Source organism: Mesitornis unicolor, unplaced genomic scaffold (genome assembly GCF_000695765.1).
Source record: "Mesitornis unicolor isolate BGI_N332 unplaced genomic scaffold, ASM69576v1 scaffold16379, whole genome shotgun sequence".
NCBI classification, from domain to species: domain Eukaryota; kingdom Metazoa; phylum Chordata; class Aves; order Mesitornithiformes; family Mesitornithidae; genus Mesitornis; species Mesitornis unicolor.
The window spans coordinates 78,387-94,584 of NW_010205395.1; the positions used below are offsets into that span (position 1 = coordinate 78,387).

General features: G+C 34.6%; 1 protein-coding gene across 1 annotated transcript in view; it reads left to right on the top strand.

The window, feature by feature from the left end:
* Positions 1-10,646, top strand: part of SLIT2 (slit homolog 2 (Drosophila)) — a gene marked incomplete at both ends in the record, with an annotated part of 88,135 nt that extends 77,489 nt beyond the window's left edge. The window contains 4 exons of the mRNA XM_010191394.1: positions 7,692-7,785; positions 9,695-9,832; positions 9,925-10,165; positions 10,516-10,646. Coding sequence (XP_010189696.1) covers positions 7,692-7,785; positions 9,695-9,832; positions 9,925-10,165; positions 10,516-10,646 — 604 coding nt within the window. The remainder of the gene's footprint in view (positions 1-7,691; positions 7,786-9,694; positions 9,833-9,924; positions 10,166-10,515) is intronic.
* Positions 10,647-16,198: the final 5,552 nt, after the last annotated feature.

Here is a 16,198-nt window from a genome sequence, read left to right on the forward strand (position 1 = left end):
CTATTAAAAATTTATGCAGCCACTGATAGGACTAACAAAATCTTACATGGTGATCTTCTGAAATCTTTATTCTCATCACCTTAAAGACATACCTTGGTTTCATTCTAATGTATTCTCTGTTTTATAGCACTGTTTTGCTTTAATTTCTTTATTAAATTATGGTACTAGAAAATATGCTGGAGTATAACATGTCAGTCATCTTGCTCATCATTTCTGTGGCCTTTTTTTGCTGCAAATATTGATAGAATCTGAAATGAATGTATTAAGCTGAGGCTATGGCACAAGAAAGGCAATAGCGTAGGGATTTATGACACTAACTTTGGACATTTGTAATTTTTATTTTTTTTAAGTTTCTGCCTAACATCTATCTCACTAACAGAGATAAACCTGTGTAATATGATCATCTGTACAATCTGAGATCTAACATTATCATGACAGCATATTTATGAAGTTACTTAGTTCTAAAAGCTAGTGAATCATCTTGTGTATTTGCCATTAAAGTAATTTGATAAATATATTGTGCAGTCTATATAAAGCAATATAATACTTCACTAGTAATAAAAATATTTTCATTATCCATGAAATAGCATGTTGAGCAAGGCTGCAATTGTACCATATATGTTGGTTAATTTAGAGATCTGATGAATAATTCTTACAACTTAAACTCAGAACCTAAATTCTCTCTGTAACTGATGGAGAGAACAAAACATTTCCAGAAAGTGGCACCACCCACAAGTGTTCCATGCTTAAAGCTGTATTCTGTTTAGACGTGTTGCAGTATTTGTGTTTTTTAATTACTTATCTAGACAGCAGAGATAGCCTTTTGTTTTTCTTTCCCCTTGTCACTTCCTAATTTATTTTTTCCTACATTGTTCTGTTGCTACCCCAGTATGAAACTGGTTGATTTTATAAAGGAGTGCTTGTCACTAGAAAAAGTGCAAGCTCAGTATAAATAAATATAAAAGTTGAGTTCTGTGTTGTTTTAAATTAAAAAAAAAACCAAACCAAAAAACAAACAAACAAAACCCCAAACAAACAAACAAAAAACCCAAGCAGATTACAATAACTAGTTCAACATCTGTGACTCATAGATAATATTTTTCTTTGTCATTGATTTCCAGTGGCATAAATTACAGAATTTTAGTATTTACTTCCAGAAACTAAACGAAAAACTTAATTTCTATGTTCATGAAAAACAGCTTTTCAGATAGATTGTAAAGGGAAGATGCTACTATGAAGAGACTCAGGTCACCATTTCAGGTTGAAACAACTGCTGTCTATAGTTAGCCTTGCTGATAGTTTAAATGTCTTTAAATGTAATTAAAGGTAGAAAGGCAGTGAATCCTAAGCAGAACTGTAGTATGTGTAAATGTGTTACACAAGTGTGAACTCTAACATATAAAAATGACTGATTATATCAAAAACAAATTTCTCACAAACAAATTATCAAAACCTCAGGGATGTGAACTAACTTCAGCACCAAAATTAAGCAGATGTGTATATGATACATACTTGTATTAGCTTGTCAGCTGAATATGAAAATTATTAAAGTTCTATAAGTTTCAGTTTTACCATGCCAGACATCATTTGAATTGTGACAGTAGTAGGGGGCAGAAAATAAAGGATAGTTTTAAGTAATCATCTCAGTTTAGTCAAGCCCAAAACACAGATATATATTTTAATTCGTTTCGAAACATCATTACATGAACTTCTTGCTACTACAATAAAGGATTTGAGTTACTACTTTCAATTCACTTGGTAATCAAATAAGTACCTGTCTAAAACGTAAGCATGCAAGTAATCAAATGTAAATAATGCCATATCAAACTTGATAAAAAGTTTAATTATTTCATTAAATCAGGATCATAATCCTCATTCTTGTTAAGAACTGCACATAAGTGTTACAGCGTTTTAGAATAAAGAGAAACCTTTGCTACTTTTGCTTTTCATCACTCATTGTAAAATTTTGTGTTTCATCTAGCTTAATATACTTCAAAAGAGTATTCTATATTAAAAGCTTGAGTATTAAAGTAATATTACTGCTTTTTCATAAAGGGGGAATGTACATTATATCCTTGGCAAGCTGAGCTACTTGCTACTGTTTGATCACTGCCATTACTGATTCTGGTCTATGATCTATCCTTTTGTTCTCCTTAATTGTTTCAAAGTTTACCTGCCTTAGTTAACTATTTCTTTGTTGTTGTCAAACAACATATGTAAAACAACTTAAAATGTTAAACTAAATAAGCCCCATCTTCTATTGAGATCCACAAACACGGTGCCTAGATGACCAGAGTTAAGCAATAGTGAAAGATAGGAACAGTACAGCAATGAATCAGATACAGGATTTTACTTAAAAATTAAATTACAACAAAATGTTCAGATTTGTGATTCTAAACTGCATCCTGCTGTGACTGTGAACTTTTTTAAATTGTAAGCAACTATATCCCACAGATAGTAGATATTTTTATTTCTCTTTTCTCAATAATGAGCTCAAGACTTTAAATAATTTATGTTGTCTACTGTTCATCAAACTCAAGACTTCATAAAAATGCAGTACTTTTCTGTATATAGTTTGTTAAATGACACTGACATTTTCCAACCACTCCTACACTGTTGGCTGTTTGAGTCAGAAGTAATGAAACGGAGACCTCCAGTCAAAGACTCAGATAATAATACCTAATTGATAAAACACAAATACTGCAGAAGTTGACTCACAATATAGCACAACCAAGCTCAGAGACTGGAACAGACATATGTGTACACATATAAAATCCTGCTATTCTAGCAATTACCAGTAAGTCTGTAATATATATTTGTTATTTTAGCTTTCGAACAGTGAATAAGTCTTCTAGCAAAAACCTAATTTTGGTAATTAAAACTGCCCATTCTTTCTTTTGCATTCTATCTCTAGGTTTTATTCTAACGTCATACTCAGCTTTTCTAATACACTAGTGATTTTAAGCTTGTTTCTTCAGTAAGCTTGCCTGTAGTTAGCATTGTGCTGTTATATTCAGTATCCCATGATCATTTCTGTTAGTGCTCTCCTCTTCATTCAGAAATACAGTGGCTGACACTGCTTTATTTGACTGTGTTTCGAATTTATTGCCCAATTATTCAAAATAACAATGATGTAAATCCTTTTTCCCCTTATTGCATTGTTCCTCATTATTTCTTGTATTACATGTCTTTATATATTGATAAATTCAGATTTAAGTTTTTCTGTGATTTAGAAGTCAAGTAAGACTTGACTCTTGGTCAAGTCAGTTACTTGACTCATCAAGTTGTAAGAGTGTGTTAACATAACACAGAGGAAACACAAACTGACCTATGAATCTAGCAAACTTTTAACTTTGGTGAGTTAAACAAGGATTACAATTCATTATCAGTATTTTATAGTGTTGTCTGGCTGGTTTTAGTCTGCATCATCCTCTCTATCCAGCTGCAAAATCTCAGTAAATATTCCAGTCTTGACCTCATTCAGACTGTGCTGACCACTCAGAGTTCCACTGGTTGCAGTGCTACTCCATACCAGAATCCAGATTCCCCAGCTTAATTAAGCAAGATGTCTTATGAAAAGGGTTACTGCTGATTCGAATTAAACTTTGGAAGATTTTCATAGGATTTTTGTGATTTTATCCACTGCTTATTTTTAAACAAACTAGTCTGTCGCAGATTTTGCTACATATGCAAATGTTCCCATCTTTCAAAACAATTACTTTGCCAAACTCTTGCAGAAGTCTCAGTTACAATATTATTAGATGAATAAAGGATGTACACACACAGTGGTGTCAAGGTTCCTTGAATTTCCATACATTTCCATTATGATGAAAGTTTGTACTTATGTAAAACTGACTTTTTTGTTCATAGGATTTTTTACATTATTATTTTACTACATGGACCACCATGTTTACCATGTCCTTTCATTCATTCCCGTTTCCTTCCCTAGGCTAGCTGCTAACAGGCTGTTTAACTGAAAGCTCCCTCCATTTATGTGATTCTGACTTACTTCACAGTGCATACTATTTGTAAATGCAAGGAGAAACTTTCCTTCCTTTTATGCTGTCACAGCACAAAAAGTCTTGTCTTCTAAAGACAAGTGGGTTTTTGAATTATTGTTTCTCTTCGTTTTCAGTCTGTGTACTTTTCTACAGAGTAGCCAGATCAAATTCTTACCATATTCTCAAAAATGCTTGATGATGTTTGCAAGCCATTTGGCTGCAGTAGGCCTGGTAGTGTAACATTGATTTCATGATCTGAAGTGGTAATTTTTCAAAACTGCTAGCCTGTTTTGAACCTAAAATTCGAGTTTTACCCTCAGTCTCTTTGCAGGATTCACAGCTATGACTTTGGAGTAAAGACTTTTCAAGTGCCTCTGAGCTTTTAATGGTGGTTCACTGTTCAGTGTAGTTCAGAAGATATTCGGGCCATCAGCTTATGACAACTAAAATGTGGTGTACTCTAACTAAGAAATCATGTATTTTATAAGTACCTGTTGAGGGTGGGTGAGGAGATTAAAAAATAGGCAGGCTTAGACACTGCTCAGTAAATCTGTTTGCCACAAGAAATTCCACACATCTGTACCAATAATAATCTAAGATGTGGCCCAGTGATTATCCTTTAGTGAAATTAATCCCAGTTCAGTAAAGTTGATAGCAACGGTCAGATTGCTTGCTTCTATTGTGCCTGTCCGAATTTGCCTTTTTTAGGTATTTTGGAGCTTCTCCACTGAACTTTTACTGTGATTCTAACTAGAGACAGTAAACTTCCATCCCTGCTTGAAAGATAGGCTCAATATGTCACTTTCTGAAAGTCTCTGATATGCTGTTAGACTTAATAATCTTGGGAATGTTTAGAGGTCATTATGTGCAAGTCTTGTAAGTACTGAACAGCCATATTTTTGTTACTTGCAATTGGTGTCTCATATATTTTGCAGTACTGCATGTAATTTAATATAGAATATATGCCATAATAAGATATTTGCATGGGTGTATGTGTGTATATATGTGAGTATATACACATATATGTAGGCACAGTTACACATTTCTAAGCCCCAGTAATGTCTATAAACTAGGTTAAAAGTGATTTTTGCTTATTCCACTCCATGTTCTTGAAAATCTGAATTCTCTGTACCCATATTTATATCTCACTCTTAAGTGTTACTAGCCTTTGAACAGATTTTGTCTATTATAAGAAGTTCTGCAAACTGACTAAATGCTATGTGAAGAATGACTTCCTCTTATATATGTATTTGTTTGAACAAAACGCTTTGGAAAGAAAAAGGGATCTACTTTTTGTTTTATATATCGTGGGATGCAAAGAATCCATGGTATTTCAGGATTCTGTGTGCATTGACCTAGTCATAACAGTTGCACATTTTCAGACTAATAAGTCCATTGAGAGTTTGAAGAGGCTTTGAGGATAGAATTAAAATCTATCCTTTCTATTAGCCATCTTCAGTGGCCTGCATTTAATCTTCATTCAGTTTCCTACATATATTGACTAAGTCACTGACAGTTTTCCTGAGGTTTCAGTAGCCTGTGCTTGAAGGCCATTTTCTCATGTTAACTCAAAGCTTTATTTGGATTTGTAGGGATTTGTACACCAGTCTGGATCTTTTGGATTGCTGTAAAATACTTGTCTAGCTAGTTTTGACTTCTCCTCTGATTTTTGAATATGTAAAGGTCCCATGTGTTATCCCACTTAGCATACATGTTTTAGATGTGTTTTACCCAGCATAACCATCTTTGACTCTGGTCCAGTTTTGCCTTCTTCCCTAGCCTTGCTTTAATGTTCCTCAGCTCTTCTAAGTTTTCTTTTTATTTGTCCATCATTTGACATAAGTTCTACATACCCTAAGAGATAAGTCCTGCAATTAATGTCTCAAATCCTGGGTAGTCAGTATTCATATTCATGATATGTAGTTTTAAACACTATGGAAAGGACAAATTTCTCTGGAATGAACCTGAAAAAAAACAACAACAAACCAACAAAAACAAAACTGAAAAACCCCAAGAAACAACAAGACCACCACCACACACAAAAAAACCCAAAGAGACAAATAGACCTTTAAACTTCTGCTGTTGCTTCCAGTTTATTATGGTGTGTACTTCTGCAATTCCAGAGAAGCCTATGTAAGCAAGAAGGCAGCTTCTGTGTGGAGCTAGGCACTTGGCAAGGAGCAGTGTAAAACATCAGAAAACTTATTGCTTAATGATGGTAGAAGCTGATGAGCTGATACACATACACACATGTATTCTGGAAGATATCCTCATTCATATACCGTCTCCAAAATCTCCATTACAGTGTTATTATCCTATGCCTGTCTCCCTTTTCGCAAAATACCTGTTCATTATTCCACCCAAATTGTGTCCCTAAATGGTCTGTCCTTCTTTCCCGGTATCATATTCATGATGGCGCTGTCCTTATCCTCTGTACTGTGTTAACAGTTACAGGAAAGAGGTGAAGCCATTATATACTATTTTAATCTCAGGCTGCCCTCAGCAGATACCAATTCTTCAGCTAACTATGCTTCAGGCCGCTACCACACTCAGATTAGTAAAACTGAAGGTTACCAAATATATGTCTCTTTGAAGGAAAGTTCAACTTGACCTGAGGAAGTATCTGCTCATCCACTGCTATCTTCTGCTGTTTCCTTCCTTGTTTTGGTGTACCCTTCTACTTTTGCCTCATTAGGTCATCTTTTATTGCTTGATAAATGACAAGGGGCAACCCTACTCCTTCCATAGTTTCAGGGCCCGATAGAACTGTGAGTCCCTTAGGCACCGGGTTTATGCCTGTTGATTATACAAATATTCTTCAAATGGATGCTGGAATAAGTATATCTATCCCAGTGATTAACTTTGTGAGTGCACTCTTCATGGTATCTTCTGATTATTTAGTCAAGGAACAAGACATTGTTGATCTGTATACACACCTGTAAGTTTTTACTTGTCAAAGTTGCAAATGAAATCATATTTTAGTAATAAAATATTTTTTAGATTTTACAGCCCATGTTGGAAATCAGAGCCTAGGCTTCTAGCAGGAGGGAAGGGTAGACATTTGACAGATTTTTTTTTTTCACAGAACAGATTATAGATACTTATGTTATATTAACAAATGCAAAAATTGGAGAGTCATATTTAAGAAAAAGTAGCAAGCAAGTTTTCACTTGGGGATAATTGGAGTTGTACTGGCATGCAGTGATATTAACAAGGGGTTTTTTTAGGGAATTTGCACTTACAGTGTAAATCTGGGTATTTGTGTGTAATGTGTTTAGAAATAAATAAGATAAATGCATATTGATGGCTTGTTTGTCTTGGTAAGAAGAGACTCAATCAGTAGTGTTTTGCATATGGCATAGCTAAATAAATATTGTAAGTGAAAAAATATTTTTTTTACAAAATTATCATTTATATCCGTGGATATAAATATAACATTGAACTGTGTGTTGTGGTTTTGTTTTTGTTTTTGTTTTTTTTTTAATAAAGGGGTTATCAGAAAGATAAGTATTAATTATCATTTCAGTATTAATATTTATTAGTATTTATTATAAAGGTTGTATTTATTATATCATGAAGTATACATTTTTCAGTGTAACAAACTTGTAGCAGTTACTTTTAAAATTAAAACAGCTATTTTCAGGTCATGGTGATATTTTGACTGAATTGAAAGCATGCATTATATTTCAGGTGAGCTCTGTGAGGAGAAACTAGATTTCTGTGCTCAAAACCTGAATCCTTGCCAGCATGACTCAAAATGTATCTTGACACCCAAAGGATACAAGTAAGTCTAAAATACTGTTGCAGTCCCACTTAGTCTAAATTTCTATTTTTTTTTAATACTGCTTAACTTCTTTTTGTTTTAGTGGAAGCAAGTTCTGTTCTCAAAATTTTTGTAATCAAGCATTACAGCAGAATAGGCCATTATTTTCACGTAGATCTGCAGTATTATCTTAAATGTGTTTTAATGAATTTTACCGATCTTTAACAGTTCTAATCCCAGTCAGATTTTAAATAGGAACGCAGAGTAAAGCCGTTAGTCTATGTGACAGTCCATGCAAAACCCTTTTAGTAGCTTGGACAGTAGGAAAATAATTGCATTTAATTGAAGTGGAATAATTATAGTGCTTTCTGAGAATTGTGAAAGAGATTATTAGGAAGGCACACTGAAAGTTATAAACTAAAGAAGTCCATCCCCAGGAAAACTAATCTTTAATTACACCATATCCTTATCATCATTAATTAGTATGCACAATTTAAAGTGTTTTTAATAGGCATTAGGTCAGGAAACCTGCAGCTTTCAGTTTTTGTCATAAGCACCAGTTTTAGGCACAGTATGCTTTTGTGCTAAAATCAGATTATTTATTATTTATTACCAGAGGCAATGTAGGCCCACTGATGAATGGGGTGGGTGCCCTGGTGACAGAAGATACAGAGAAGGCATTACTTTTTATTTAAAATATGGCAAAAATGCTCAAATATATAAATATTCAAATGAACATGAAGTTGATAGTTTTCAGCTGGAAAATAGAAAACTTGTTAGATTTAAAATGTTGTGTGTTATGTTTATTTTCCTCATGTCACTTCAGTAAACCTAGTCTGGCATCTTACACATTACTACCTAAATCATTAATCTTCTGTGTTACTTTCTGAGATTTTAAATCAGAAAATAGCACATGCAGTAGCTTCAAGCATGTATTTCACTTAGTCAGCTCTTTAATAGAGTGCTTTATATTCTTCTTTTACTTTTCTTACTCGTATATGTTAAATAAAATTCAGACATTTGATTGAAGTACTTAATTTAAAGTTGCACAGCTATTTAATTTCACTCTTGGCACTTTAGAGCAAATTCTAGATACTAAAAGAAACAACACCAAGGAGGGAATCACAAGATCTAATGAAATCAATTACATACATCTTAATTTAAAAAAAATATTCATGTGAATACATGCATTTGTAGTCTTTTCCATTAATTTTTCACAGAGTTCTTGGCATTTGCTCAGTCTAATATATGATAATTCCCTGAAGAAATGCCATGAGAATTAACAATGAGTGTTATGGGGGGGACGGGAAATTACATACTGTCTTGAGGATATGCTGTTTCTACTTCAGTGGGGGCTTGGGGACGGCAGAGGTTGTGTTTTGAGACTTCTGTTAGTTCACTAACCATGGAGCTATTTATAGTAAATCAGACTGGTGGAACTTCAAGGGGGAAAATTTACACATCTACACTGTGTAAATGGAGCATTGGTCCATCCATAGCTGTTCAGTTGACAAAGAAAATATCCATCCATATAATATAACCCTTAGATTATTTGTCTCAGTTTCAGCAGCTAAGCATGTTGATTATTTTTTAGTGTTTGCAACCACTTACAACATCCTATAATGTTCTGCATTACTCGTAAATTCCAAGAACTGTCAAAACTATTCATGACGGCTCTCAAGATTTAAACCACAATTCTTCAATATAATGGCAGATGAGTAAGCATGTGTAACTAGCAAACCTGTATTCATTACATATGTAGATTCCCCAGATAACGTAATGATTAATCTACATAGTCTTTGCACACAGAGTCACAGTAATGCATTTTTTTCTTGAGATTTAAACAGTTCAGGATTTCCTTAATTTTGTCATAAGCACGCTGTATTGTTAAAAGGCACTGCACTATCCCACTTGCTTTCCTGTTTCACAGATGTGATTGCACACCTGGATACGTAGGCGAGCATTGTGATATTGACTTTGATGACTGCCAGGACAACAAATGTAAAAATGGAGCGCAGTGTACTGATGCAGTTAATGGATATACATGTATTTGCCCAGAAGGATACAGGTGAGAAACACCTAAAGACAGTACAAACATGTATGTCTTATATGAAGGTTACTTTTTTTCTTAAATACTGATTTTTTTCCTTTTGCATTTAGTGGCTTGTTTTGTGAGTTTTCACCACCAATGGTTCTACCTCGCACCAGCCCTTGTGATAATTATGAATGCCAAAATGGAGCCCAGTGTATCATAAAAGAGAGTGAACCGATCTGTCAGTGTTTATCAGGCTACCAGGGCGAGAAATGTGAAAAGCTGATCAGTATAAACTTTGTCAACAAAGAATCCTATTTACAAATCCCTTCAGCTAAGATACGCCCCCAAACCAATATCACTCTACAGGTAAGATTGCTTGTGTCACATATTCTGGTCTCGAAAAGAGTGCAAATGACTTTTCATGGTGTGGAAAATTAGCCAGTTGTCATTGGCTCACTTGAAGAGCTTTCCACAGTTTGAGCTAAAAATCTAGAATAGTCACTGGAATAACTCTATATTCATATTGAAGTAGATAGCCTTATTGATAGGAAGAGAAAGAATTTTTTCAGGTTGTCCTTCAAGGAACAATTTCATAGTGAAGTAGTAGACTATGGCAGTAAATTCAGAGAGTCACTTAAATTCAGAGATTCACTTAATACGGTATTCTGATTTAATTTTTTTTTAGTTCTTTATAAGTGTTTCTTTCTTTTAACTAGATTGCCACAGATGAAGACAGTGGGATCCTGCTCTACAAAGGCGACAAAGATCATATAGCAGTAGAGCTGTACCGAGGTAGAGTGAGGGTCAGTTATGACACAGGATCTTATCCAGCCTCTGCTATTTACAGGTGAACCCAGATGAAACAAATTTCTAACTGAAACAAAACATGTATTAATAACAAAGTAGCATTTTTTAGTAGATGATTAAAAGAAATATATGCAAATGAATGTATTATCAGACATTTAAAACCTATTGCCAAATGACATGATTTGGCTTAGAAAATAACTCTAATGTAGATATGTCAGAAAGCTACTATTTGATCCATTAAAACTAAGAGCTTTCAGCAGAATATTTATACATTCATGTAAAGCTCACATGTGGAAATGGAGTTTTTTCCATGATGTTACTGCCAAATAATTTCCTAGTGTGCAGGGTAAAGTGCATAAGCAGAAATGAAATGGAAGTTTCTCTTCTGTGTTAGGCAGTCCTATAATGTGGGACTTTTCCCTGGCAAGTGAAGAGAAAGCTAAAAACTTGATTCTGAAAAAAGGCACTACCCTTGAAAAAGAAATGGTTTTTGCTTCCAAAGTCATTAAGAGACAGAATCCACATCTGCTTCTGGAGCATAATTTTTCAGCATTTTTTTTTAGTCAAATTTCTCTAGTTCTCTGAAAAATTACCACCTGAATTTCTGGGAAGGTTTAATGTAACTTCTTAAAATTTGAAGACAAAGAGTGAGCAAAAAGAAAACAGGTGTCACTTCTTGGCCTTGATTGCCCTTTTGTTGCTACAAATATATTGAGAAGTAAAAGGCAAGTCTTAAATGAGTTTTCCTTGAATCTTCTTTTTGCCATATTTATACTTTTTGTTTTATAATGTTATATCTTGTGTACATTTACTTGCTGGAATTTGTAGCAGCTGACATTGTCCTGCATTCTATTAAGGACATTTCACTGAAAAGAAATGATTTCGAGAAATGATTGCACTCAAATGGCAATATAAAATCAAAAGCTTAAGTTTATATAGCAGGGAAACAATGCTAAACTTTGTTAGGTAATAACGCCAAGGGAACTGTGGTTTTAGTAGATTACTAAAAGCATTCCACAGAAAAAGAATCATTCCTATAAAATACACTATAAAGTTGTTTAGTAAAAACATAGCCTTTTACAATAAGCATCTTAAGGTTGCTTTTATTTTCTGATGCAATATGTATTTCATAAGGTTTTATTACGGTTCCATTAAATGGTTTAACATGTGGAAATAGTATATTTTAATTGTATTAATTTTTATATATTAAAAATAGGATTTGACTTTAGAGGAGATTGAAGTCCTTAACACAAATTTAACATTGCATGAAACATTCACTTTTCTCAATGATTACAATTCAAAATAAGATTATTTTTTATTTTCTATCAGGGATAATGCAGAAGAAATTTATATTGTTTTGTCAGGAGTTTCATTATTTTTGTTGATTTTTGTTTTGATAGGTACAGCTGTATGAGAATAGGAAGCAATAGGAATCAGCATCATATGTAATATCAAGTTATTTTCACTCCCATTTATTTAATCTATCAAGAATATTTCTTCCCATTCAAAACATGTATTTCCTTCTCATCAATTTAATGCTTTCTCCAGTATTACTAGAATATAATATATACTAGTAATTAACACTTGTCCATTTTAGTTTTATAGAAAAAGATTGGAAAACAATACTTACACAGATAAAATTAAAAAACATAACTGTAGAAGGGGTTAATAACAAATTAATCAATTAACAAACAGTTCCAATTAGGTCAGTGCTACAGAACAATTAGAAGCATCTTCTCTACATAGTTACTCAGCTCCTTTGAATTATGCGATAAGTGGAGAATGTAGGCGCAGTGAAAAAAGGGATGGGAAAGGCAGTGAAGTTTTACAGGGTGACGCAGCTGTTTAGTGAAGCAGATAGTAATAATAATAACAACAACAACAACCACCACCACCACCACCACCTTGCTTTCATTTCAAATAAGCATGATGGTGAGTTTCTAGAAGATATTTGAAAATTGCCTTGTAATAGTACTGAGACCAACTGTAATGAAGTCTTTTGCCCTTGAGGGAAGTGTGTATGTTGGAAGCCATGTATTCATTTCCATATCTGTAAATATGTCTGTGCATCCAGTGATTACTTACAAATTGGATATTATTTCATTTCTATCCCAGATGCTAGAAAGGTGCATGTTGCAGCACAGGGTCTTTTACACATTATACTCTAATCCCTTCATCCTTTCCAACCTTTTGCTGTTTTTCTAACTTTTGTTTCCAGTTCTTACTGTTTTAACTTCCTAGGACCTTTGTGACATTTCCTGCCCTTTTTCAGCTCTTTACCTTCTTTTCACCATTCACTGCATGTTGTCTTTCCGTACCTTCGTTACCTATTGAACCTATTGAAACTATCTCCTGTCATGTTTCCTGTCCTTTTCTCAGTCCTTCCCTTTGGTATTTCACTTCCCTTCCCTCTCTTTTTTTTTTTCCCTAAGCCAGCTAGATCTGATCATCTTTGCTCAAATACTGCTCTCAGACACAGTCTACATTAACCTACTCATTCACTGTTTCTCTTCTCTATTTCGTCCTTCTCAGTCTCCTCCACTCAATTTCCAGTCCTGTTTTCCTTACAATTCACTACCATCCATTACTCTGATCCTTGCTTTATTCCAACTACTTCCTGTAGTCCAACTAGTCCTACCTCTTCAGGCCTAATTTTTTGCTTCTTTTGAATGAAAACCACAGCTTCTCACTCTGTCCATGTAGCTTTGATCTAGCTAAGGCAATACCTTCTCTTTGGGTGGACCGGCAGGCCCAGACCCAGCAAGTACTACCACAGCCCAAAAGTACAGCTGGAGGCAAGGTGCTAATCATCTGTGTGTGGAAATACAGCCAGCATGGACAAAGAATTTGGGGATTTAGCCCTCTAGTTTCTGCTGACTTCCATGTTTTCAAGATTTTAACACCTTGCCTCAGTGGATTTTCAGAAAGATGACAGAGGGATAGACATGATGCCAGCCCAGTGCCAAATATCATGACCTGCAAAGCAGAGTTAATAGAAGCATGAGAGAGAAGAGCGTGTTTCCTTCAGTCTGGGAAACTATCTGGTCTGTTTAGAAAAATGAAAGTCTGTTTCAGGCACCATTCAGTATGGAAAATTTTAGAAGAAACAGTTGAAGTTACCAAAATTATAGCTAAAATAATATTGTGAAATAGTGTCATGGGTTAGCCCCAGTAGGCAGCTAAGCACCACATAGCCGCTAACTCACCTTCCCCTCCACCCTCAGTGGGATAGAGAAAAGGAAGAGTAAAAGTCAAAAAAATCATGGTTTGAGATAAAAATAGTTTAATAACCAAAGGAAGAGCAGAGGAAGTAAGAAAGAAAGGAAGGAAACAAGTGCTGCAATTGCAATCATTCCCATGGGTAGCCTAAGGCTTAGTCAGTACCCAACCAGAAGATAGCTAACCTACCTACACCCCTCCTCCTCTCCATTTTACTGATGAACATGACATTATATTGCATGGAATATCTCTTCGGTTCGTCTGGGTCATCTGCCTGGTTGTGTCACCTCCTAACTGCATTCACACCCCTAATCTATTCACTGAGTGGTCAGAGTGAGAAATAGAGAAGGCCTTGACACAGTGCAAACACTACTCTGGAACAGCTAAAACATTATTGCATTACCAGCATTGTTATGGTCACAAATCTGAAACACTGCATCGTATCAGCTATTATGAAGAACATTAACTCCATTCAAGCCAGACCCAGTACAAACAGGTGATGAATGATAAAAGAGAACAAGTTAATGCATTATGTTTTATCAGAGAGATATGAAAAAGACAAAAGCCCATTTTAACTCATAATGTTTAAGAACAATGAGGTTTAAGGACGATTTGGTAACAGGGTAGATAGTTTGCAAACTAAGATGAAAAGTTACTTACAGTGAGAAGGACAGAAAGAAAATTTAAGAACTGGGAAGTTTATCCAGAAATTTACTGATTTCATTTGGGAAGTGAAGATTCATGGACAGTATAGGAAAGAGAATGAGTGAAGTTGTACTCCAGTGAATGATGAGATTCTTGAAATAGAGGCCAAAATTTAAAAAAACTGCCAATAGAGAGATTCAAATAGAAGTTTTATAATATAAATGGCAGTCAAGAAATGGGGTGTTGAAAAGCAGTCAAATGGGAGCTGTAAAGCCTATGCAGGTACTTGCAGTAGCAACAAAACAAAGTTACAAACAGATTATTTAATCATGATGAATATGGAGAATCAACAATAACAGCATTCTAGCTGTGCAGAGTGAATGAGAATTGCTCTACCAATGGGAATTGTCTGCAGAAAGAGCCATCATCCTAAAAGCACTCATCAGTCAATCTGAATAACAAGAATGAGATTATGGCAGTAGCAAGACCAACAAAGAAAATTAATTCATTGGAGAAGGTTATTTGGGAAAAGTTGATCCACTTGGGTTTTGTCCTGTCTGGATGTCAATTTTTAAATGTTAAATATTTTTTTTGGACCAAAAAATTCACAACCTTTACATTCTGTAAACTAACTTTCATCATGTATTTATTGGAAATATGGGAATATTTCTTCCCAAATCATTATTCTTCTACAGAGTTTCAGAAGCTTTAAATTAGTTTTCCTTACAGCTTTTCATTAGGATCTATGCATTCAGCTCTCATGTCTCCAAGGGGAAATGGGCTAGAAGTAAGGGCATTGGCAGGAAATATTGCACAGATATGCTTTGTGTTTATTTCCCCTTTAATTTAAACCACTCTTAGCTAGGAGAGCTCCTCTTTCTGCTATAATTTTTTACCAGTAAAACAGTTTAAACTGGAAGCTTTTAATAATCACTCTTAACAGATGCACATTCCCTTTACATATTATGTTTTATACATCCCTAGAATGATCTCTTGCTATAAAAATGCATGTTCTGTGTTGCTCTCCTTTACATGGGTTAATAAGTTGTAAAATAAGTTTCCTTGGAACAAGAATATTATATTAGGGTTACTTAGGTCAAGAAGTCATATGCATTTTGATTTCTTAGCACAACTTTTTTCCCGGATTCATTGAAATATGTTAAATAAATTAATCCTAGCACTTTTCTTATTGCTTGATTACAGCAAACAAACCTCTTAATACCTTGAATAGACCTTACCCTTTAGCAATGATGAACTCTGGCCTTTTTCTTCCCCCTATGGAACCTGGCAGTCCCACTCCTGAGAAGTGTTCATTCTGCTAGTGTCTGCTCTGTTGTGTGTTGGTAATTTCACAGAGAGCTGAGTTTATGTATAGCATGCATGCTACCATGCAAATCTTTTATCCAGATTGAGCTGAGCTTGTCCACATCGTTATGCTCGGTAATAAATAGCTAAGAAGCTATTTAATGTGTCACAGCTGTAAATACCATGTGAGTGCTTCTGATCTGTTCCAGGACAAAAGCAGTTAGGTTAATTAAAACATTGCTAAGGATGTTATAAGGTTATTTGCTTGATTTTTATCTTGAGATTTAGGAAGCTAATCCCTCTCAGCTATGCTGCTTCCCTAATGAGAAGAGCTAGCTGACTGTATGACTGTTCAGTCCATCTCAGTCTATCATACAATTGGTTCATTTAAAGAACTTTTTACAAAGGCTTAAGCTCACTTAT